This window comes from Mixophyes fleayi, chromosome 12, assembly GCF_038048845.1.
Source record: "Mixophyes fleayi isolate aMixFle1 chromosome 12, aMixFle1.hap1, whole genome shotgun sequence".
Classification (NCBI taxonomy): Eukaryota; Metazoa; Chordata; class Amphibia; order Anura; family Limnodynastidae; genus Mixophyes; species Mixophyes fleayi.
The window spans coordinates 25,348,115-25,374,005 of record NC_134413.1 but is presented as its reverse complement, the minus strand read 5'-3'; the positions used below and the strand labels follow the sequence as shown (position 1 = coordinate 25,374,005).

Below are 25,891 nucleotides of genomic sequence, written 5' to 3'. Positions count from 1 at the left end.
TGATGCTGTGCAGGCCTGCTCCTAACAACTGGTGACAAGTTTTCATTAAAAGTGAAATTTCATAGAGAAGTCGAGTACATGCTCCATGCATATGAAAAGAACTATACAAGCTCCCTCTCTCACATTAATTAAGGCTTTGGGTCTTTTTTGCGAGAGACTTTGACAGGTTCAGCTAACAGTCTATCAGAAAGTCACTTTATCCTGAGGTCACAAACGTGCAATAACAGCAAGAAAAAATCCACTGGTAACTGAGCTGTTTTTGACACAGTCAAGTAATTATGTCAAGCGTTTGACAGATCTAGGAAAGCATTATGTGTTTGCTTTTATCACGGTCAAGTAAGCAGGACAGCCCGTTATGACATCAGTGAATTCTGGAAGTATTGTTTCCTAGCCTGTGAAACGGTCTATATTTCCAAAGGTGTATTGCTAAGCTGTACTTGGCAGATGATATATTTGAAATATAAGGTCGCAAAAACATAGCCCCCGTGACACCTGTACTGATTCATATACGCAAGTCATTTTGTTTGTAATACACACACGCACATACACATATATTAACCGTGTTAGGGGATCAGGGGCCATCTCTTGGGGTAGATGGTAGTGTTCAGCAGCAGATAAGTACACAAGTCCAAGGTTTTTGTACAAGTAGTCTCAGCCAGTTTTATTATGTAGACAAAAATAAAGACAACTTCAAAATAAACACCTTGCCAGTCCGGCACTAACTAAACACATGTTGTTCCTGCCTATCAAACTAAACAAATAAGCATAAAAGTTCCCACACAGTTTACTTACAGAATATATCAGGGTTATCTCCTATAGAGACCCTGCAGTCCCTTTCCCCAGGCAGAGCAGAGACTGAGACAGACTGATCTGACATCTTTTTAAACACACCACACAGATGGAACCATTAATCAGTCTGCTGTCAGACTGGGAAATCAGAAGATCCAAACTGGGCCTTATTAATGGAGCCCACCCTTCTCTCTCCATTTATAACCCAGGGACCGTTACCAACTTTTCCCTAAAGCTGAACACACTCTTTTGGGAAGTCCCTTCTCACACAAACAATCTTCCTGGGGCTTTTAAAACATGGAGGTCAAGGAAATGGGACAAACATACCTGTCCAAAAATTCTTTTCCAGTGTTTTGGTCACAAAATATATAATAAGCACATATACATACATACATACATACATACATACATACATAAAGCAGCACAAAAATGTGCACTTATGTATGTATTTATAACAGAAATGTACTTCACGTGTTTGGATCATCTGAGAGCGACTTTTAAACCTTTGGTGAATCCAACCTGTTGTCTCTTTGAAGTCAGTGCTTAAACCCTGTCTGTGTTATTTTAGCCCACCCACCTCATTAAATCAACATCACCTTAATACATCAGTTGCTCAGCCCAATCACCATATCTCTGTGAGATTTAGCCAAACACATAAAATGGAGCATGTGGCCAAATAGGAAAGATCCCGAGCGCCAATAGATGGGATGAAACAAGGCACCATAAGTTGGTTGCACTATTACAGCATACAGAATCGAATACATCAACTAAATTTACAGTCCATCCTGACCAACATCTGATGACTCCCCATCAGGGGGTAAATGTATTATGCTCTGGTTTTTTCATCTCGCGGGAGATCGGCGACTTTGCATGTAAAATTTAAAGCGGCACTGGCTTGTAAAGGCAAATTCGCGAGATGAAAAAAACGGAGCATAATACATTTACCCCCAGATGTTGATCGGGATAGGAAGTCTATTTGGGCACTTACTCGCTGCGATTTGTGGTCAATTAATATCTGAAATGGCTTAATTTGCCCTTGAAATTGCAAAATGTAAAGGCACCGGATAGAATCTATTTATCTGGCAGATGTCCAGGCCACATTATCATACCACCACCAGATAGGCCCACTACACACCTATTTCTAATAATAGGATGGGATACTACACTCCCACACAGGATAGCTTTTGTGTATTAATAGGAATTTTACCCCTGCTGTAAAATAAAAAAGTATATTAAAAGACACGGAGGGGTTCTATGACCATATTGGTCACGAGTCCATTTATACTGATAGAAATCCAAGCAGACATGAAGTTGGATGGGGATTCTCACATTGGTGAGGCTTGTCTTGTATAGGGGAAACTTACCAAAGGGCTCGTACATCTGGTATGTTTGCTCTGAGGTGCATGTATTACATACAACAGGTGGTCAAGGTGGATTGGTATACAGTAGTATGCCATGCTGCCACTTCTTCTGCTGCTTTGATCGTAAAACTAAAATTCCATTCACTTAAATACCGTCATTTCTAAATTTCCAGACACAAGCGTAAAATGTGAATGCCTGGCTGACATGCACCCATGGCAATATCACATGGCGCACCAACATGCGTCCAGAATTTACTATCAACACTCATGTGCACTACCAGTGCATTCCTCATAGGGTTCAATAGACTCAATGCATAGCTTGCCAACATTCAGAATGGGACAAAATAAGCTCCACCTCTCCAAACCACCCAGTTTCACCCAAACGCCGCCCACAAATGGGCATATTTGGTCAAAATCCACATACTTTCCCATTAAGTCCCACCGTTTTTTGTGGGCTGCCAACCGGGATGCCCACCAAAATAGGGACAGTTGAGAGGTATGCTCAACGTGCAGTTAAGGTACCTCAGAGATACCTACGTACCAGTGAAAGCGCATATGTGGATGAGTCTTTAAATAGGTAGGTGCAGTGAAAAGTAATAGGAGACTGTGTATTTGCTGTATTTCAAAGCAACAGCGAGACTGGGATCCATGGCAGCTTAAAAAAAACTAAAAAAACAACAACAAACAAACAGTGAGACACATTAGGCGCAGCAATGAAGTTCGGAACACTATTTGGATAGCAGATTGGTGTAGTTCAGGAGTAAGCTATTCACAATAACAATACACTGTCAAAACAGGTCAGAAAATAAACTGTAAATAAAGGGTGGCACAATGGTTAGCCTTGCTGTCGCTATATAAATACAACATTATAATAATAATAATAATAATAATAATAATAATAAAAAAATAATAATAGAATTGGCAACGGCAATGTTCATTGCAATTGTGCATCCTGGCCTGGAAATTTTTTCCCTCACATAAAAAAATATGATACAAGACTGGCATCATTTTAATAAAACACATTTATGAATAACATTTCTATATTACCCATGTTCTTTCTTAGTTCTAAAAAAAAAGCTTAAAAAATAAATAAAGTGCCAACTACCAAGAGTTTTGTTTTTTTTCATGGTTCGTATTATCATTTACTAGCGTTCACCCATCTTGTAGCAGCTGATTTGCTTCGATGTGATCTACATGGCCAATTTTTAAATCATGTCGATTTCACTTTTATGCCATTCAGGACAGGAAAGGATACTTCAAGCTGTGCAATGATATTTCAGAGACTAATCATAAAGAATAAAAATCACTGAGTAGTCCACACCCAAAGCACCACATAGTGGAGAGAGCTATTTTGTGATTTGAACCAATTATCATGAGAATTAAGGATATCAATTCACTGTTTACATTATACTTGTCAACTTTAATGATCTCTCTTCCAGGGAGAAGTAAGGACAGGGAGGAGAGGGGGTGGTGGTGACATTGCTTAAATTTGGCTCTGCCCCTCATGGTGAAATGTAACAATTGTGTCATTTGACAATTGGGGTGAGGGGGGGGGGGATTACATAGAGTCATAGAGCCCGTGGGGTCTGGGAGAAATTCAAGAGTCTCTCTGACATTTCAGGGGAGCAGGTAAGTATGATTATCAATGACATCATTGATAGGCTGCATTCTCATTAAAATTTGGTAAGCTCACAAATGACTTTCTTCACTGCATAAATGCAACAGGTGTACTCTACATAAGGTACATGATAACTAGTCAATCGTTCTAATGTATTAGCAGTGTTTTAATGATTTTTTTTAACTATTCCTTCCACGTTTAACAAGTACAAAGTTGAGCATCAGACTCTGATAGTTTCACCAGCTGTTTATCTAAGTTGCTGTAAATACATATATGTGATCACAGAACAAGATATCCACAGTGCTGACAAAAAACTAATATGGGGGATTCTGTATTATATGTACTATCTGTGCATTATCTAATTTATAGTATGGCCGGGGCGGTACACTTCTGTGAATGCCTAAACTGTGTACTATAGGATTCTGTTGGTGGTGACAGTGGTTGAATCCAAATGAAGGTAGGATTCCTGTGTTAAGTAATCCCATGGGATAAATTAGCTCCAAGGGTGGTAGTAACAAAATCCCAAAGAGAGAAGCTGAAACAAAAAAAGAACAAACACAAAGCGGCAATTGTGTTCCTTTTATTTTAAACACAAAAATAAACATATGCAGCCAGACAGTGGTCATACTGTTTGAGTGAAATAGAGAAACTGTGACCTGTACCTTTTTATTGGTTTGTCTCAGATAATCCACCTCCTGTGACAACGCTACCAGGTTCAGCTTCCCCCCTTCCAGGGCTCCTGAGGTTGGATGGTCAGGATTGTGATGTGAATCTGGCCTGTCGCTGTATGAGCAGGAAAATATTTATTCAGCATGAGCCAATCACATGACAGCTGTCTCCCGCTTATCCCAACCAGCCATGTGCTGTCATGTTCTGTACATCTGCTTTACATAGTAAGTAGGCAACTTGGGGGTAAGCCAATTGTTCCATTAGCAAAGCATGGTATTAAAGTTAAAGTTAGAAAGAAAAGTTTTGTTGCCATTGATGTTTTAGCCGTTTTGTCCTGTGACACATGCATCAGAACTCAGAAGGAGTTGGGGTTTTTTTGCAGGCAAGTGGTTTTATAGTTGTTATGAACTATGCAGTATCCGGATAGGGGAGTATAACAAAATCCAGCATATTTTAGTTCTAAACAAACTGTAAGTTGGATGAAAATGATGTGTATTTGTGAAAGGGAATTCATAAGACAGTCAGATAAATACCTTTGTAAACGTACAGACAGACTTAAGAATGAGGGAGGCTGTGTAGATCCTTAAGTCTGTGCAAACAGCTTGTGTTTCTATAAATGATTTGCACGGACTGGAATCACACAAAGGCAGTGGTACCAGGGCAGAAATGCCTACAGAGCAGGCATGCATTGGGGCTCTGAGGGCCCTTTATATTGAAGGCAGGAAAATAGAGCTTCTGCACAGGGGAAAGACAAACTTTATATTCCACTCCCTGCGGATCACTTCCCCATATAATCTGGCCCCCAATACTGCAAACAGTTGATTTAAATGGGCTCTGGTCAGAGGAACTAGTATTCAGAACGTTTTGTTCGGTTAGTGGTTACTAGCTCTCCCAATGATTTTGCAGGTTGCCTGCTAAGACCTATTGCAACAGCAGCCACGGCTAACATGAGTACTTAAGTGCTGCTATGTACTGCTCATGGGTATAACTGGCCTGTATGTGACCAATCAGCAGAATAAAACCAGTCTATAGTACATCTACAGCATAAGTTTTTACAGGGCCTTCTATTACTGTAAGGACAAGTGGGATTTCCAGAGAGGTTTTCCCACGTCACATTGCCAAAAATGTTACTTATTAAAGACACTGGATTGTCTAGATTTATTTCATAGTCATGTTTTGAATTCTACCAGAATTTTATAAATTGTTCTGCATTGTTTCAAATGCATTTGCTCAATAACGTCATTAAACCAAGCAATACTTATCAAACTGGTGCCATGAAAAAGTACATTTAAAATGATTCACACACACACACACACAAACCCCACCACCTCCTCGAGGTGACACTTGCCTTAACTTCTGAGCTTCACATTGCTCTAGACTTGACATCTTGGTGGCAGATAAGTTCCTTGGGCTGGGTATTGGAATACTGTCAGAGTCCAGTCCTTTAGATTTTCTTATTTCTAGAGTTGATCCGGACGCCATTCTTGGATCATGTAATACACCAACCTAGTATACAAAATAAAACAGAAATGAATAAGTTAAAAATTTAAAATTTCCTGTCCAAATGCAGCATTACTTCTGCCAAATTGTGCCCAGAGAATAGATAACTTCAAAAGTAACGCCCCTAATTGCTGCCTAATTGAAACAATAATACTGCTTACCGCAACTTACTGGAGTACACCGGAACAACGGACTTTCCTTCCTATTGTCTGCCATACCCATGTAAAGAAATTGTGGATGGCACTGAATGTTGCCATAGCTACAGGTGTTGCTAATGCCATTTATTCGTTATCTTTCAAATGACAGCAACGATGTGTTTTGAGGATTAAATTAGAAATTCAAGCAGAAACCTTATTTCAAGTATTGTAAATTAATCCAGTAAGTTGTAGCAACCAGCATAATTATTATAATTAGACCACATAATTTGTTAGCGATATTAATACTGAATAAAAGGTACAATTTTCTGTAATTTTCTATGCAAATAAGTTGCATTTTTTCAAGTGTTTCGACTTCTGGTAAATTTACATTGCAGCCATTTGTGTCAATACTTTAGCCGCTGGGTATTCAGAGCAATACACACAGCAAGACTGAGACGGATTGTCCCATCATTGTACTGCGTTATCATTATTAGGGCTCACTAGTATAGGACAGGGTTTTCTGCTTGGTATTTGAGCTGCAGCTTTAATATGTAGAAACATTTAGGTAACATTAGATTTTGTTGAGCATTAAACCAAACCAGAGCCTCCCACACTTCCAACCTATATATGGCCAACATAAATTCTCTATTGTCTGCATAGAAGTAGCTACCGATCCTTCTTACACAACCATAAACTACCAAGTGAAGGTTTACTTCTAACTCAGATAATGATGTGATTTAATCCTTAATAAATCACGTTGAACCCTGCAGACAATTGGGACATCTTTGTGAAAATATTTTGCTTGCCATTTCATCATGCCAAGCAAGTTATTTTATTGGTCCCTTAAATGGATTAAATGGGTGAATGAAGCAGCACGTAAGAAGCATTGTGTGTGAGCACGGCCCTGCAGCACTGACTTACTTGCTACACGGTTGAGTTGCTGTCAGATAATACTGCATATATGATTACAGCAGCAATGAAAAGATCATCTATGAACATATTCTCTATTCTTAGATAGGAGATAAAGTCTGCCTCTCACTATAATCCCACAGTATACAGCACAAGCATTTAGAGATTCACTTCTTGATTCCATCTAGTTTAATGTGGATCAAGTTATTCTTCCCCTTGTTGCATAACACTATTTTGGTCACATGTGTGAGCAGGGTCTGATTATCCAATAGGCTGCCTAGGCTACAGCCTAGGGCGCAAGACTTTTGAGTTGAGCAAAATTGTAACAGGGAGAGGTATAAACTGAAATTAATTTAAAGAAAATAAGAGAATAGTTGTTCTCTACAGTAAAAAAAAACATGAAATAAAACTGCAGTAAATGTATTCTCATGGTAAAGGCTGAAGACAATGAATATTTTTACTTTCTAATTCCACAGTCTATGCAGGCTGCTTTTTTTTCTATTCAACTACAAGTGGAGGGTGTAATATACACCCAAAGACGATGGCTGCATTGCCAATAGGCAAAGATGAAGAGGAAGACAATCAGGTTTGTGTGGAGAATTAAGGACGGCCTACCAGGGATTAAACTGTTTTCTTCCTAATTTATTAGCTTTAGAATTACCTTACTTATCCAAGAAAGAGGTGGAGCACTAAATTAGGTTATTTTATGCACAAAAACATTGATTTTTAAACAAAATTGCAAAACAAAACCCAAACCAAAACACGCAAGGGCGGTTTTGCAAAACCAAAACCAAAACACGAAGGTAATCCAGATCCAAAAACAAAAACAAAACCAAAACACGGGGGTCAGTGAGCATCTCTAATTTTTATTCATAAATCTGTTTTCTAGAAAACCCAGAAAACCAGCAAGATAACAAAGTTAATAATTGCTGGTGCACATTGATCATATCATGCACACAGACACTGCAAGGATGGCTGGCACAAGTTAATGGACAAATCTACTTTTCAGAGGTTAAATGTGCAAACATAACCTCTATCTTAAGTGTATCTAGCACTTATATTTTTTGTAGTCTTCCATCTTCAGGGAACAAGGTCGGTACTGAGTCTTTTATACCTGCCCAACCCCCCACTGACACAAACCTGGAGTCATCGGATTGGAACAGAGTAGCTTGAAAAACTATTTGTGTTTAAACTGAATGTAAAACATTTTACACATTGTACTGCAAATTATGTAACGTCCCAATCCTAAACATTGATTAGAACAAATCAAATATCTCGTACATTAAATGCAGTGTAATCTTAATGGGTATATAATCTATAGATTGTAAGCTTTCGAGCAGGGTTCTCTTACCTCTCTGTCTGTATGTATTACCCAGTATTGTCTTATCAATGTTTTTCCCAATTGTAAAGCGCTACGGAATTTGCTGGCGCTATATAAATTAGGGATGTGCACCGGCGACTTTTGAGGTCTCGTGTTTTGTGTTTTGGATCCGGATTTTCGTTATTTTTGAGGTTCGGATTTGTCTCGCAAAACACTTGACGAAAGGTCTCGGTTCGGATTTAAGGTATTGGATTCGGATTTTTTTTGAAAAAAACATAAAAAGTTTAAAAATCAAGTTTTTGGGCTTATTTTCACTCCTAGGCTATTATTAACCTCAATAACATTCAATAACAAGCATTTCCACTAATTTACAGTGTATTGTGAACACCTCACAATATAGTTATTAGTCCAAAACGTTGCAACAAGGTATCTTTCTGGACTGCGTAGAGGAGTGGGTCACCACAATATATATTAAAAACCCTGAACTTTTATGATTCGCACCAATAATTGTACCTGGACTGCGTAGAGGAGTGGGTCACCACAATATATTAAAAACCCTGAACTTTTATGAATCGCACCAATAAATGTACCTGGACTGCGTAGAGGAGTGGGTCACCACAATATATATAATAAGAAAACCATCAACTGGTTTGATTCGCACCAATAAATGTACCTGGACTGCGTAGAGGAGTGGGTCACCACAATATATTAAAAACCCTGAACTTTTATGAATCGCACCAATAAATGTACCTGGACTGCGTAGAGGAGTGGGTCACCACAATATATATAATAAGAAAACCATCAACTTGTTTGATTCGCACCAATAAATGTACCTGGACTGCGTAGAGGAGTGGGTCACCACAATATCTTAAAAACCCTGAACTTTTATGAATCGCACCAATAAATGTACCTGGACTGCGTAGAGGAGTGGGTCACCACAATATATATAATAAGAAAACCATCAACTTGTTTGATTCGCACCAATAAATGTACCTGTACTGCGTAGAGGAGTGGGTCACCACAATATATTAAAAACCCTGAACTTTTATGAATCGCACCAATAAATGTACCTGGACTGCGTAGAGGAGTGGGTCACCACAATATCTTAAAAACCCTGAACTTTTATGAATCGCACCAATAAATGTACCTGGACTGCGTAGAGGAGTGGGTCACCACAATATATATAATAAGAAAACCATCAACTTGTTTGATTCGCACCAATAAATGTACCTGGACTGCGTAGAGGAGTGGGTCACCACAATATATATAATAAGAAAACCATCAACTTGTTTGATTCGCACCAATAAATGTACCTGGACTGCGTAGAGGAGTGGGCACTGGGCACCACAATAAAATATATAAAAAACCTTCAACAGGTCTGCATTACACTACACATACGGCTGCTCCTCCATCCTCTCCATCATATACATGTTGGAGTTTTAGCGTGTGACAACCTCTTGTTTTTGATAATGTCAGTGCATTTTGAATATTTTTCAATTTGCCCCACACCACTGAATGTACTTTATCTATGATACGCATCTATCTATCTTGACTGCGTAGTGTGGTGGCCCCGGTACACAATTTGGTACCGGGGCCACAATAAAATAAATACACCCTCCACGTGTCAGAATTCCACCAAACAAGTATCTGGACTGCGTAGTGGGGTGGCCCCGGTACCCAACTTGATACCGGGGCCACAATAAAATAAATACACCCTCCACGTGTCAGAATTCCACCAAACAAGTATCTGGACTGCGTAGTGGGGTGGCCCCGGTACCCAACTTGATACCGGGGCCACAATAAAATAAATACACCCTCCACGTGTCAGAATTCCACCAAACAAGTATCTGGACTGCGTAGTGGGGTGGCCCCGGTACCCAACTTGATACCGGGGCCACAATAAAATAAATACACCCTCCACGTGTCAGAATTCCACCAAACAAGTATCTGGACTGCGTAGTGGGGTGGCCCCGGTACCCAACTTGATACCGGGGCCACAATAAAATAAATACACCCTCCACGTGTCAGAATTCCACCAAACAAGTATCTGGACTGCGTAGTGGGGTGGCCCCGGTACCCAACTTGATACCGGGGCCACAATAAAATAAATACACCCTCCACGTGTCAGAATTCCACCAAACAAGTATCTGGACTGCGTAGTGGGGTGGCCCCGGTACCCAACTTGATACCGGGGCCACAATACCTCCTCCAAACATGCTACAGACAATTCGTCATTGAGATCCCATTAAGTATGTTAAAGACAGACAGGGTCCAAGTGTTATTAGTTGACTTTGTAAAGAAAAAAACTGTCCCTGTTGCACATAGTCGTGCAATGAAGACTTACTTTTTCATTTAAAGGCACGATCTTTCAAGTGTAGTGTTTGTAAGTCTAAGTCATATTATACTTTTGGTAAAATTGGTTTTTTTGGTTCCTCTTTATGTTAATTAATTAGTAATAGAATTAAAGTAGGAAATAGAATTAAATAGAATTAAAGTAGGAAATAGAGTGGTATAGAGTTGTAGTGTGGTATAGATAGAGTGGTCCACACAATATAATAATAAAACCCTCAACTGGTCTGAATTCCACCAAACAAGTATCTTGACTGCGTAGTGTGGTGGCCCCGGTACACAATTTGGTACCGAGGCCACAATATAATTAAAAAACCCTCCACGTGTCGGAATTCCACCAAACAAGTATCTGGACTGCATAGTGGGGTGGCCCCGGTACCCAATTTGATACCGGGGCCACAATACCTCCTCCAAACATGCTCCAGACAATTCGTCATTGACAGACCCCAGACAGACAGGGTCGTAGTGTTATTGTTTGACTTTGTAAACCCAAAAAAATGTCCCTGTTGCACTTGCACATAGTCGTGCAATCAAGACTGACTTTTTCATTTAAAGGCACGATCTTTCAAGTGTCAGAAAGAGAGAGAAGACACAGGAGAGGAGAGTTGTAGCTGGGGACCTGGGGTGGAAGCTCCCAGGCTCCCCCAGCATTGCCTGGAAGTCTGAGCGTGGTGACTGAGCCAGGGCAAGGAATGTGTGCCCTGGATGAGGGGGAGAACTCCATGCCACTATAGTGAACCCAAGAGAGAGGGGGACACTGCACATGGAAGAGGCCCTGGAGTGAGGGCTGCTACAAGAGGCATGGTAGCTGTAGTGTCAGATCCTGAGGCTGAGAGTACACAGAGTGACGTGTCAGAGCACAGGAGACATTATCCCCGCAGAGGAGGGATGAGCTGCAGTTGAGAGGTCTGCTGTTGAAATAGGACATGCACACTTTAACAAACCAATCATTTCAGCGACAGGGCCTACCAAACAACTTTGACTGAAATGATTGGTTTGTTTGGGCCCCCACACCAAAAAAGCTATTCATCTCTCCCTGTACAGACTAAACAGGCTCTACTGAGGCAAGATGTCGTCCTCATCCTCAACCTCTGATTCCTCTCCCCCTACAGTGTCTACTTCCTCCTCATCACACATTATCAATTCGTCCCCGCTGGACTCCACAACCACAGGTCCCTCTGTAGTATCTGGAGGGCAGTGCTGTACTTCATTGAGGAATTGATTATTCATTTTTATAAACATCATTTTTTCAACGTTGTGAGGAAGCAACCTCCTTCGCCGCTCACTGACCAGGTTCCCCGCTGCACTAAAAACTCTTTCCGAGTACACACTGGAGGGGGGACAACTCAGTTAAAAAATAGAGCCAGTTTGTACAGGGGCTTCCAAACTGCCTTTTGGAGTTCTACCACGTCACTACCTCTAGTTAATTTAGATTGCAAGGCTTGTAAATATAAATACTTTGAAGATAAAAAAAAGCAGGCTGCACAGACTGTGGAGCTAGAAAGTGAAATTAAATGGACCACGTTACTTTGGTGGCTATCTATGCCCCCCCCCCCGCCCTACACTTGTAGTTGAATATAAATAAAGCAGCCTGCATAGACTGTAGAACTAGCAATTCAAATATACAAAGAAATGGACAAAGGCAGTTTGGTATCTGTCTGCATCAGATCCCCTCTCCACTAGGAGTAAAACAGAAAACTTTTCAGCCGTTATATAATCTAGAATATAAATAGAAATTGAGAAATGCAATTTGGTATCTGTCTGCATCATAATCATCAACATCCTCCTCAGCGCCAGCTACATCAATATCCTCCTCCCAGTGCACAACATTCACACCTTCATTAGCCAAATCTGTAACTGGACTGTGGGTGATCCTTCCAGCATATGCAGAGGGCGTGCTGCAAATGCTGGATGGAGTCACCTCTTCCCGTACAGTGATGGGAAGGTCAGGGTTCACAACCAACAACACCCTTGGACTCGCCTTGGGGATTTGTGATGTCATCTGTTTAGAAGGCAGAGTTCTTTGCTGTTTTGTTGTTGTTGCTGACAGCATAACTCTCTTAAATTTTTTGTAGGGGGGGGGAGGAGGGCTTTGATCCTTGGGTGAAGTTGGACCACTAGTCATGAACACGGGACAGGGCCTAAGCCGTTCCTTGCCACTACTTGTCGTAATTGGCATATTGCCAACTTTACGTTTCTCCTCAGATGATTTTAAGTTTCTTTTTTTGCTGTTTTTTGAGAACTTGGGCTTTTTGGATTTTACATGCCCTGTACTAGGAGATTGGGCATCGTGCTTGCCAGACGACGTTGATGGCATTTCATCGTCTATGTCATGACTAGTGGCAGCAGCTTCAGCATTAGGAGGAAGTGGGTCTTGATCTTTCCCTACTTTATCCTCCAAATTTTTGCTCTCCATTATATGTAGCACAAGATACTGCAGAATGTGTGAACTTGGTAATATTGCAGTACCAATGGACTTATAATGCTGGATTGGTTTTGCAAATTTGGTTATAATTATTATATATATTTTTTTTTTTTTAATTTTTTATTTTTTTTTACTTTTTTTTTATTTTTTACAAACTTGGGAATAATGGGGAAATAACTATGCCCTTAGAAGCACAGAGCACAGGACACAGCACCACTGGACTGAACAGGACACGGCACAGGACCCAGCAGCACTACGGAACTCAGCAGGACAGAGCACAGGACACAGCACCACTGGACTGATACTGCAGAATGTGTAAACTTTGTAATATTGCAGTACCACTGGACTTTTACTGCTGAATGTGTGAACTTGGTAATATTGCAGTACCAATGGACTTATAATGCTGGATTGGTTTTGCAAATTTGGTTATAATTATTATATATATTTTTTTTTTTTTAATTTTTTATTTTTTTTTACTTTTTTTTTATTTTTTACAAACTTGGGAATAATGGGGAAATAACTATGCCCTTAGAAGCACAGAGCACAGGACACAGCACCACTGGACTGAACAGGACACGGCACAGGACCCAGCAGCACTACGGAACTCAGCAGGACAGAGCACAGGACACAGCACCACTGGACTGATACTGCAGAATGTGTAAACTTTGTAATATTGCAGTACCACTGGACTTTTACTGCTGCATGTGTGAACTTGGTAATATTGCAGTACCAATGGGCTTATACTGCAGGATTGGTTGTGAAAATTTTGTGGTAATTAAAAAATATTAAAGTAGTTTTTGGTATTTTATAAAAAAAAATTTTTTTTATTTTTTTAAACACAGGGGAATATTGGGGAAATAACTATGCCCTTAGAAGCACAGAGCACAGGACACAGCACCACTGGACTGAACAGGACACAGCACAGGACCCAGCAGCACCACTGACCTCAGAAGGACAGAGCACAGCACACAGCACCACTGGACTGATACTGCAGAACACAGCACAGCACAGCACAGCACAGCACAGCACAGCACAGCACAGCACAGCACAGCACAGCACAGCACAGCACAGCACAGCACAGAACTAAACAGCACAGAACTAAACAGCACAGAGGACCACCTAACACACCCTCCCTCTACCCTGATCAATGCCCGAGTGAAGATGGCGGCGACTAGCGGGGAATTTATAGGATCCGAGTATCGCGAGATCCGACAACGGGATTATGAGTCAGAGCCTCAGTTTCACTTTTGAATTTGGCGCCAATACCCGGATCTGTCTCGGATCCGACTCGGATCCGCAACGTTCGGGTGGGCTCGGATTTCAGAAATCCGAGCGCGCTCATCCCTAATATAAATAAATGTTGATGATGATGATGATTACATGCCTTCCAACATTGCACATGATTATCCAATTAATATGAACACAACGTTGTTTTAATGTATTGTATTTCAAAAGGTCCCATTAAAACATGTTACCCCAAGCAGTATACAGAACAATGAACGCACGTCAGGGGCATTTAACGAGACAAGTTACTGTTGCTGTACTTGGGAATTAGGGATAGTGGGCTGCCATGAAAAGACTTAGTAATATGCAGAGGTGTAAGTGGAGGTGTATACGGGGGTATGCCATACCTCCATTGCTTCTACTGACTTCATTGCAAAACTGTCAAATTGCAGTCACTTACATTCCTGTTATATTTTCATACCACCCCTTCTAAATTACCACTTGGACTACTAGCAATATGTTTAATATAAATCGGTGAATTTAAAAAACTGCTTAGTATAAAGGCCATCAAATACAGTAATATTAATTATTTAGAAGAACATATATTTTCAAGAATATATATATATATATATATATATATATATATATATATATATATATATATATATATATATATATATATGGCACACTTGTAATGTGTTGGATACTGTGTTTACTAATATGAAACATTCAGAGGTAGGTAACCTGAAGCACCCCAGCCGTTATGGAGTTGTAAATCTCAGTATGCAAGAACTAAGAACTAAAAGGGAGATTATGAAATATGTTCCAAAAACATACTGGTAGGTTAATTGGCTGCTAACAAATTGACCCTGGTCTGTGTCTGTCTGTGTCTGTCTGTGTCTGTCTGTTAGGGAATTTAGACTGTAAGCCCCAATGGGGCAGGGACTGATGTGAGTGAGTTCTCTGTACAGCGCTGAGGAATTAGTGGCGCTATATAAATAAATGATAATAATAATAATAATAATAGTAAACAGCAGGAAGCAGAGTGTTCCTGAGAACAGGTTAGGGATGTTCTGAGAAACCCATCCTTGACGGTCAGCGAGGCTTCATTTACAGCCATTACGTAGAGGTTTGCTCAAAGATGGCTCTTGCTCAGTAGGTGGCTGATGCAGAGCATTTTCCTTGATTGGTGCCTGTCTGAGAATGTGTCCTTGGATGTCTGCCACAGCATTACTGTATGCACATGTAAGGTAAGGCTGATAGCATATCATTAGGTGAATTTACAGATTTTCAGTGACAACACTCTGCAATGCTAAGCTGATCTTATTTCAGCAGATCACAAAGAATCAGGCCCATTCAGGCAATGTGTTGCAGAATATGACCAACCAAGCATAGTATTTATATAGACATCTACTTGACATCACAATATCTGACTGGCTTGGTAATTCAAGTAGCATCAGCCCAACAAGTCATTGGGGATTTGCTGTTCACATGTGATAGTATAAATAGTAATGTAATGCCAACAATGATGCACAAAAGGGAAAGAAGAGAGATAATTTCAAATGTCATAAAAGGTAAACAAACAGTGCAGCAAAGCACTGGACAATGTCAAAAGTAAATTCCACTATATAAATGTAATTAAATTCATTAACTAGCAGGGGTATCTTCAAGTGACTGCCTTCCTGGGTTATGGCCACACTTGCTCACTCTCCCAGAATGTCCGCAAGACTCGCAAATTACAGATAGGTCTCCCATACTTCCCGGAGAGCAGGACATTCACTCACAACCTAATGAGCAGGATAGGAGTCTCCATGGCACGATTTGCGCCTTTTGTGTCATTGCGTTGCGGTGCAAAAAAATGAGTTTTAAATGTGGCCCTGTTGGTTAATGATTTTTTTCTCTACAGATATGCAAATGAATTTAAGTGATTGAAGTAGAACAGTTCTGTCTCTATTGGACAGTCACACCATAATGCCAGTTAGGACATTTATCCTGACTGCTGGAATGCTGGGAGATATGTCAGCTGGCACAGGTGTATTTAAGGGAGAGGAGGGAGTTGGGGGGGAGCCCAGCGTTTCAGGAGAAAAGGGTGCACTGTCTGTGTCTAGATTACCAAACCTCCAGGTATTGAGGGATGTAGATGAATAATGCTAAAAAACATCAGGTTAGCCATTATAGACCAAGTCAAATCACTTGTTTTTGTCCCTATCAGATTCCTTGGAACCACATCCATGTGCAGGTGAGTGCAAAATTATCACAATAGTGAATAGTGATTAAGTAGTTTCTTTATAGACCAAAGTGAACTGTTCAACATCAATATGCAAAGCAAATTCAAGAACTCCCATTTACCAGTATTTCCTTTCATCATGAGGGGGTTATTACAAAATCCAACAAAAATAAACTATTTGTTTTGTTGTGCTCATTACCCAGTATGTACTCCCTTCCCTTGATTTATCTGCCATTCCTTTTCCCCTTTGTTTTCCCACCCTTATAATTGAAAGGCCTTAATAAAAACCATTGATGAAAAAAAAAAAAAACTCTTAATACAAGATGTATGAAACAATGAACAATTAGTCCAGATTACTCCCTCTAGTGGCTGCAAAATAGAATATTAATTACTTGTATTTACAATTGCATCTACTGACAAAGCACATATCTGTTCCTGTAGCAATGAAAAGGATCACAAAAAAAAAATAGTCTGAAACCCAAAGTTATATATATATATATATATATTAGAGGTATAATCTTAGTATATTAGGGCCTGAGTCATTAAGGCCAGCAAAGCATAAAAAAGGAGTAACATTTGCACCTGGGTAAAACCATGTTGTATTGGAGGGGGAGGTAAATTTAAAATGTGGGGACAGATTTATAGTTGGGATAAGGCATGTCCTAGATCAAGTTTAAATTTCAGTGTAATAAAGCTATTAAGTATTGGTGTGTTAGATGAAAAAACAGCCAGTATTTAACTTATGTGCAAAACAGAAAACTAATTTGCACCCCTTGCATTGTAACATGGTTTTGTCCAGGAGACTGAAATAAGAATCCTCTTCATTTAAGATCCTTAATGAATCAGGCCCCTAATTATTAAAGCATTCTTAATTGCAGGATTGTTTCCACAGTAGATTTTCCCCTTTTAAGTGAAATGTAAAGTTTACAAGATCAAGTAAAAAAAATAAAAAAGTAAAGGCAAGCCTCAACTAATCTAAATAGTAACCCTTACTGTAAAACTCGACTAAGTCGTAAACCTGCTTAAGTCTTGAACCTACATACGTTTCTTTGGAAACCTAGTTCAAGCCTTAATACAAGCCTAACCATAAACCTAGCCCAAGTTCTAAAATTATCATAAGCCCTAACAGATCTATGATCTTGCTCCTCACATTCTAACAATGCAATATCCTTACACAGACTAATTTGTACCAGCTGAAATGGTTTTGTTTTTTTTGTTACCTTACATGCATCTAATAAGGTCTAAAAATGTCTAATAGGCCGTCACAGAGCATATAGTCCAGAGAGAGAGTAAAATTAGATTAAAGTTAGTTTAAAATATATTATTAGTAAATACAGACGACAAGCAACTGCAAATGGAAAAAGAGATGGTTTCAACAGAAGCATAGGAAGTTTTTTTTTTTTATTTTACAGCAAGGATGGTTAAGCGTTGGAAAGCCTTAATGCTGGTGGTAACTAATTCACAAAAATAATGTAATAATTGATTGGATGCCTTTCCGACAGTAAACAGAATCTGTAGCTTTATTTAGTAGAGGACATTATTTGAGGGATTGGATAAGGTAATAGATCTGGATCAACGCAACTAGAAAATATTTAATTATTTTCCCAGTGGCAATTTTATTTAGTTACATCATAGAATACAAATAGATTTTAATTGGGCCTCCTACCACGGAACAACATTACTGTGCACTACCAAATAAAAGCAAGAAGCTTTTTCTTAATCTGTAACATATTTTGCTAAGAAACACCTAAATATAACTTAGGGCAATAAATTACCTGCATAAGTCACATAACTGATTGGATTGAATGCATTATAAACAGATTTAAAGTACAAGTGTCACGGTGGTGGCAGCTACCAGGAAAGAACAACATTGCTGGGGTAGCTATCAGAGACCCGTTCGGCCAAGCCACTTAGTCCTGAGAAGACTGGTCGTGAGGTACAACCTGAAGTTAAAAGATTGAAGGTAGAACAGTGATGAATGAAGCCAAAGCAAGGGATTGGAGAAGACTACATCGTGGGGGATAAAGTTGAGGTTGAAGGTTTGGAGATGTGCAGTCAGACAAAACAAGTCTTCATCATCATCAACACTTATTTATATAGCGCCAGCAAATTCCGTAGCGCTCAAGTCTTCTTCAAATCACAGGCAAAGAAATCAAAAACTAAAAACTTTGATCCTGCAAAAGTGTGGTAGAACGGAGGGACTTTTAAAGGATACAAACAGGAGAGACAAATTGTTCTATTTGACTTGACCTTTTTACTAAAAGGCTGATTGCAGTTTTGTAACAGTGGCTATCTGGAACTAGCATTGTGAAACCCTAAAGCTAGGTGTAGAGACTTCGTTCTTAGTTCGGAGATGGCAGCAGACTATTTTTTATCTGCTCAAGAAGCACAAAGACAGCAAGCTGGCTCCGACGGTGCAATTTTTCAGGCCATGCTGAGTGACGCCAATATGGCGGCATACAAATTACAGATCTCATGTTAAGGTTCCTACTGCCCTCAGTGAAATCCCCCCCAGAACTAACAATGATGGCCTACTCACAGTACAGGCATTGCAATCTATGCTAATAGCTTGAAGTATTAACAGACGTGAGCAATTTCCTCCATGCAGTGAAAGCTAAGATCTAACAGTTTGGAGCCTACACAGATCACAATGAAACGAAGATGGAGGAAATTGTACAGTCACTTGACAATTTAATTGCACCTTATGAGTTACTTGAATCTGGTGCATCAGGAGAAAATTGACTCACCTAGAAGACAGGCCATACCATAATAAACTGCGGAGTATCTTTAACACAGTACCTTATCCACAGGTGAGATATAAAAACAAAGAATTTTTTTTTGCCCCCAAGATATTCTGCTGACAGTTCACTTCCCTCATACACAACATCACCACCATTATTTCCAATCTCCATTCTTTCCTCTGTCCTAAAGGTTACCCACTTTTTGGATATTTTTAAAAGATCAAGAAAGGCTTCAGATCCAAACAACTCACTTATGGGACATTCAAATCTTTCCAAATCTCTCCCTCCTGACCCTGGTGAAAAGAAACATGTTCTACACAACTAGAAAAACAGGGTAGTAAACAAATGAGGATTCCTCGTCAAGCTTTTTGATCAGCACAATTAAACCACTACTACTATTTTTGAAAAGCTGGGACAAAGAGACTGAAATATACAACTAATGCTGGAAGCAAGCAAAACACCTTCAACCCTTCAGAATGACTAGACGAACATTGCGGTTTAATGACCATATGAATATTTGGTTCAAGACTGTATATCTGATAAACATTTTTCCCAGTGTTTCACACTAATGGCCCTTCAAAAAATAACAAGATTGCCATCTTATTTAAAGCAGGGTGTCAATTCTCAACTTCTCGATTATTGTATGCCCGCCAAACAGGACATCTAACCTTACTCAGGAAACTATTAGCTCAAAATCTAAATACACAGACATTGTATACTGATCATAAGGGATTTTTTAGCAGCCACCAGACCCTTAACTGGACATATCCAGGGTAACACGGATTTAAACATTAAACAAGCAACTCGTTTCAAGAATCTGTTGTGGTGGAATAAGACCTCTACAGTGTTCAAGGGTATCTCCAGTATATAGAGACTACAGAATACATTCTTCAATGCACAATTCCTACTCATGGATTGATTAGATGTGGTCTGACAATTGAGTCCTTAAACAAATAGCTAGATCCAGAAAATTACCTATAACCTCTCACAAATAAGAATTCTACCAAGACCATGACATTTTAAATATTACCTTCTCTCATTCACAGAGGCAGACAGACCATAAATCCATTTTTTTAGTAATTCCATTAAATAAATAGGCATATTTCCCCTCTCCAATATAAAGAGACCAAACATTGCATTAACAGGAGCCACATAACATTAATACCCCACACCAGACCCAACATATTGCTATCATTATACACTTAGGAGCTACACTTATTGGCTCTCTAGAATAATTTTACTAGTATTGATGCAGCTATGAAGTCTCTACAACGTGACTAGACGATTGCTAAACATGTAGATTGTCACTACGGTTTTCTGTCAAATACCCACACATACTTATTTTACCAGCAAATGAAATATTCAAGTTAGGGCTGAAGCAGAAGACAATTCTGGGGCACCACAGAGTACCCCTTCTCCCACCCGAGCCTATTGCTGGCCTAGTTGAGCTCCATTTCTTCCTCTGAACTATGACAGTTCACTTAAGGACATGAAACTAAATGCTATGAGCCTGTTCTATTAGCGGAGACTGTCAGTTTCCGGTTGTTCATTCAGTAGACTAGTAGCAACAGATCTGCCTATGTAACAGGGTTTGATTGTAGCAGCCTGGAATCCAATAAGGAGTGTTCAAATAAGTAGATTACACATTTGGTCCCCAGGTCCTAGGCAACATATTGTACACTCGCAACCAGGAACCGGGTAACAAACTGCACATTGTCCCCTAGGTACTGGCTCTTATAGTGTACACTTGGCCTACAAGGACTGGACTTAATAGGACACATGTGGCCACAGGGACTAGGCTCTATTTTTCCACATGGTCTGGATTCTTTAGGGTACACTTGTCAAAAGAGACTGTACTATATTTTGGACACTGATCATGAAAGAACTTTTAGACATTATCCACGCCTCCTATATACATAAACACTGTACTCCTATTTTATAAATATATCACAGATTTGCAAGGTATAAAGATTTGAAGTAGGTATCAGAACGAGAGAATACTTCTAGTCGGTAGTGAGAGGTGATCATTAGAGCAGAGACAAGGCACAGGTCAAAGGTAGATCTAAGAGGGCAAGAGGAAAGTATTTTGATATAAGATTTGATATGAATGAAGGGGTGGTGTGGCTGAGGGCTTAGGGTGAGTAATTAAATAACATTGCAAACTTAAAACAATGAGCAAACTGTTGTTACATTAATGGTGGTGTTATAAAGAGGATGACATACAATGAAGTTAATACATCTGAATGAACCTTTGTGCACAAAATATACCTGGTTGTGAGTGAGGGTGGTGTTATAATGGAAAGTGCTATCAAGAGTGACCCCTTTATATCCAAACAGGACAGGTGACAGGACTGTCAAATTTACAGATCTGATCAATAATTCCCCTTAGTTCTTTATTTGAAACTGGAAAACCGGGATTGTGCAGAGATGCTACTTGGTTTAGCTTTCTTGGTAAGATCAGTGAATGTGATGCTTTAACGTTATAAAAGTCATTTTGGGTGTTTGACTAAGGACCTGAAGGTGTTTAAGCAGAGCTGAAAGCATATTTGTGCAAAGAGTAAGTGCACTTACATATCATGGCTGCAGGGAACTGAATATTGTATTCATCTCCCTTTGTAAAACGTAAAAAAAGAAGACATATGTGGATTGTTGGCAATGGTTGGATAAAGGAATATTTTTATTTTTTTTTAAATTTCCTCTGAATGCGAAATAACTGATGGAGGCAAATGGCTGTGATCTCCTTGTTGTACATATTGACAGAGACAAGAAGCACAAACTACGTATTACATTGTAAAACTAAAATTGGCCAATTTATCCAAGATATGAAGATATTATGGATAAATACAATGTAAGGTCTTTAGAGTTTTTAATTATTTTCTCTAGTTATTGCTGAATTATGACAGATATAAGCCTGTGTGACCGTCACCTTCAGTCTATACTATCGGCTCCCAATTTGGTCCAAAGACGATCCAAACTCTCAGCCTGAGTACCAATGCGATTTATCTACTGAATGGGTGGCCAAAATGCATAGTTATCCTGACATTAGCACCATCAACCTGTTTGTCGTCACTTTCATAATGGAAGGTGCTCTGTTATGTAGAGCAAACAAAATTTTGTGAAAATGGAAATTCACTATTTTGATTTTGTATTAAAAAAAGAATGTAGTCAAAAAGGGTAATGGTAACAAGTCAGTGTCCAGGACATGGAACACACAAATGTAGCAAACTAAAACAAGTAAAATTAATTGTTAACTATATAAAAGTACAATACACTTGGTACTACATCAAAACAAAAAATACACAGAATTTTTCCAAATGCATCCGACTTATATTGAAGAAATTGTGGTCAAAGTGGGTCCCCTTTATGCTCATTTGTTGGAGCGGTCCCAGACTTCAGCTGCTGTGGACAGAGATCAGAAACCTTAATTTTCTTCCTTCATAAGTGTCATGGTCCCACCAAACCCAAAATTCATCTTACGCCCCTTGTTTATTACAGACCTCTCTAAAACACTAGAACATACTCAATACACGCTGAGTATATGGGTACTGTGATATCTCAACTGACACCAGGATTATAGTACATGATTTTATTTTAAGGTCAGCAGATCAGAAGTATACACCAAAAGATCTCAACTAACTACAATAACGAACATAACTATATCTCCCTAACAGTTTGGAACACTGGCCTCCAGGAACATTAACCAGCTTATTGCCTAATCCTTATAGAAAACTATACTGTAAATCTAACTTAACTGGCCTATACTGGACCTAATTAAACACTAATGCCCTATACAAACTACTAACTACCTGTACAATACATGCGAACATAAAATAAACCATCTACAAAGTCGTCTCAAGGTATTCCTTCACAGTCACATTCTCAGTTCTGCCACATGCCAGGTCACAGCATCTTGGGGGGAAAAAAAAAAATCAAGTCCCTGAATCCTATCTCTAGTTATCAACGGAATCTGGCAATGTACCAAATACCCTTTCACAAAACATGGACTCATTCACAATCAACCATTGTCCAATTTCTGAATTCATGCCTCCTCCCAGAAGAACCCCCTCCCTACATTATAGTTGGTTATGAATGGCTTGTGGTGTTCTACCATTATTTTAAATATACAAGTTTGTACATGTCCTCCTGACACTTTTACAAAATACATTTAGTTATCATTCTGTCCTCCTGGGGCTTTTCTGCCATGGCTTCATATAGCCCGAGTTATTTATTTGTATGACCCATAGATATGACACAAATCAGCTGCTTGGATTAAACCATATTTGCAAACATTTTTTCTCTGGCCGCTGGGAGATGCCGGTGGAGAGTTGGGGTGCAAGTGTGGAGGGAGCTGTGGTACCATAATGTCATTATGTCCCTGTACCCCACAACGCACTGCTGCAATCACGTCATTGTGCCCCGTGGGATGGAGCCAAAATTATTGTTACGATGAGAATACAGCTACCTGTGGATATTGACACTGCAACACTAGGAGGCGCGGAGTCTAACACGCCGCCGGTCTTCACCAGGGACCCCCGCAAGGAAGTTTGGATTTCGCGGCAAGAGACGTGCAGGTCGCGGCCCTTCCAAGAAGCTATCCGCGAGGCGGTGATGAGAATCGTGGTCATACAAGCTGAGGTCTGGTAAAGTGCGGGCAAATAAGGTACAGAATCAGGAGCCAAAGAGTAGTTAGCAAGCCAAGGGTCAATCCAGAGAGTGTGGTCAAAGGCAGAAGGGTAATCCAAAACGAGGTCAAATGGAAGCCGGGTCGGAACACTGGGAATCAGACTGGAGCTCAATAACATATAAAACGCTGGAGGCTAGATAACTAGTTGCTCTGGCACCATAATTATATAGGAAGAAGAGGGCGCTCATTGGTGGACAGAGGGCCGGCGGTCAGACGCACCGACCGCCGACAGGAAGTCGCGCCGACCGCCGACAGGAAGTCGCGCAGCGCGCACCATTGCCATGCGTGCGGCAACCCCCAGAAGGAGGGTCTCCGTTGAGTAGCAACGGAGCACTATGTGAGAGAGAGACGTCCGTCCCTGGCTAGCGGGGAGGTACGGGGACGGCATCTGACAATTATGCAATTTGCAGCAAATCGTTTTATAGAGGCACCCATCAGAGGATTGAACGCTCCTCTGAGCAGGGCCATCTCTCCTCCTGTTTCCACCACTTCTAACTCTGCTCTCCAGCTACTTTGCCCTCCTCCTCGAGGGCCCTGTCTTCCGCGCCCTCATTTTGGGCCCCGTCATTTGCGGATACTTCCCCCGCCCTCACTAGCTGTGCATTGAGCTTACTGAGTTACTGTGCTTTATGTTTACTGTACTGTGCTGTCTCACCTTGTATTGTAATTTGTTTTTGTCCCTGTACGGCGCCACGGACACCTTGTGGCGCCCTATAAATAAAAATTAATAATAATATTAATAATAATAATAATAATAATAATATTAATAATCCCACCCACTTCACTAGGAAGTGGGTGGGATGCAGGAGAATGGTCTTTTCTCCCGGGAGTCTGGGAGACCGACCCGGAATTCGGTACAACCAATGTGGAAAGTTGAGCAGAGCTGTGTCATATCACTGGGTAATGGAAGCAAACAACTCTGCTTGATGATATGAAGACAGGGCTAAAATCGCAATGAAAGAAATCAGAATGATTAAGAATGTATTTAGTAAAGCATAGAGGAAACATTTACAAGCCAAAAAATAGAGTCATCTGAAGGTTGGCAAGCACTTTATATCCTTACTAGTGTACTGGCATCTTTGTACAGAAAGCAATTCCAATGAAACACCATATTTATGTCTTTACCCACCCAGAAAAAGCTGCTTACTTCTCTTACAGCTACAAAATATTGACATTCTACACTATTTCACTTGGAAGTCACTTTTCGTAAGTTGTAAGTATTTTTTCCATTTCCTTGGGTTTATCTACAAAGACAGCATTTGTGTCAGAAGGCATTTAGGCAGAGATGAGAGGCAAAGTTTTCTGCAATTACAGAGTCCTTTCATGAACCAGAGTGTCAGACTTTACAGGATTTTTTCGAACTGTACTGTACTACTGTTTTTAGTGCAAACATCTGTGTGACCCATGTGTGTGAATCCCTCTGGGTGGCCACAACTGCACTGACCTAATCACATAGAGGCAACGCAATACAGAACTACTAGAAATAGAGATGAACAAACAGCAGCTGGGGGAGCAGGGCTGCGTTAATAAAAACAGACAGTAATTTGCACATACTAGAGAGAGAATTTATTGATGAGTTTACATACAACAAAAAAAAGCATTTACACACATCTCACTTACTGGTGAAAATAAAAAACAAAGCATAAAATGGACATTATTCTTAATCAAAGTGAACCTCTGACTATGTTCAACAGATACCCATTGGCATTACGGAGTGTTTGTCAAAAAGCTACATTGATGATTTTACTAGTTGAGAGATGCAGGTTAATCATACTTGTCCGGTATACAGGAATGTCTGGGAGACTCCCACACTCCTAGTGAAGGGGGCAGAGTGGGAGCCTCAATGACACGATTCGCTCGGTCCCCTTCTGCCCTCCCACTTTACCCCCTTTCTGGGATCTCACGGAGGGCAAGACTACAATGTTGGTTAATACACT

At 40.0% G+C, this 25,891-nt stretch overlaps 1 protein-coding gene across 5 annotated transcripts in view; it reads right to left on the bottom strand.

The window, feature by feature from the left end:
* The window catches only part of MIPOL1 (mirror-image polydactyly 1), a 276,778-nt gene that overhangs the window by 184,656 nt on the left and 66,231 nt on the right, over positions 1–25,891 (bottom strand). For all 5 annotated transcript variants that reach the window (XR_012680290.1, XM_075193212.1, XM_075193214.1 and 2 more), the window contains exons 3-4: positions 5,786–5,943; positions 4,431–4,551 (exon numbers count right to left, since the gene is read on the bottom strand). Coding sequence is in view for 4 of the 5 variants with exons in the window: in XM_075193212.1 (XP_075049313.1) it covers positions 4,431–4,551; positions 5,786–5,919 (255 nt within the window). In the remaining variant the exon portion in view is untranslated. The remainder of the gene's footprint in view (positions 1–4,430; positions 4,552–5,785; positions 5,944–25,891) is intronic.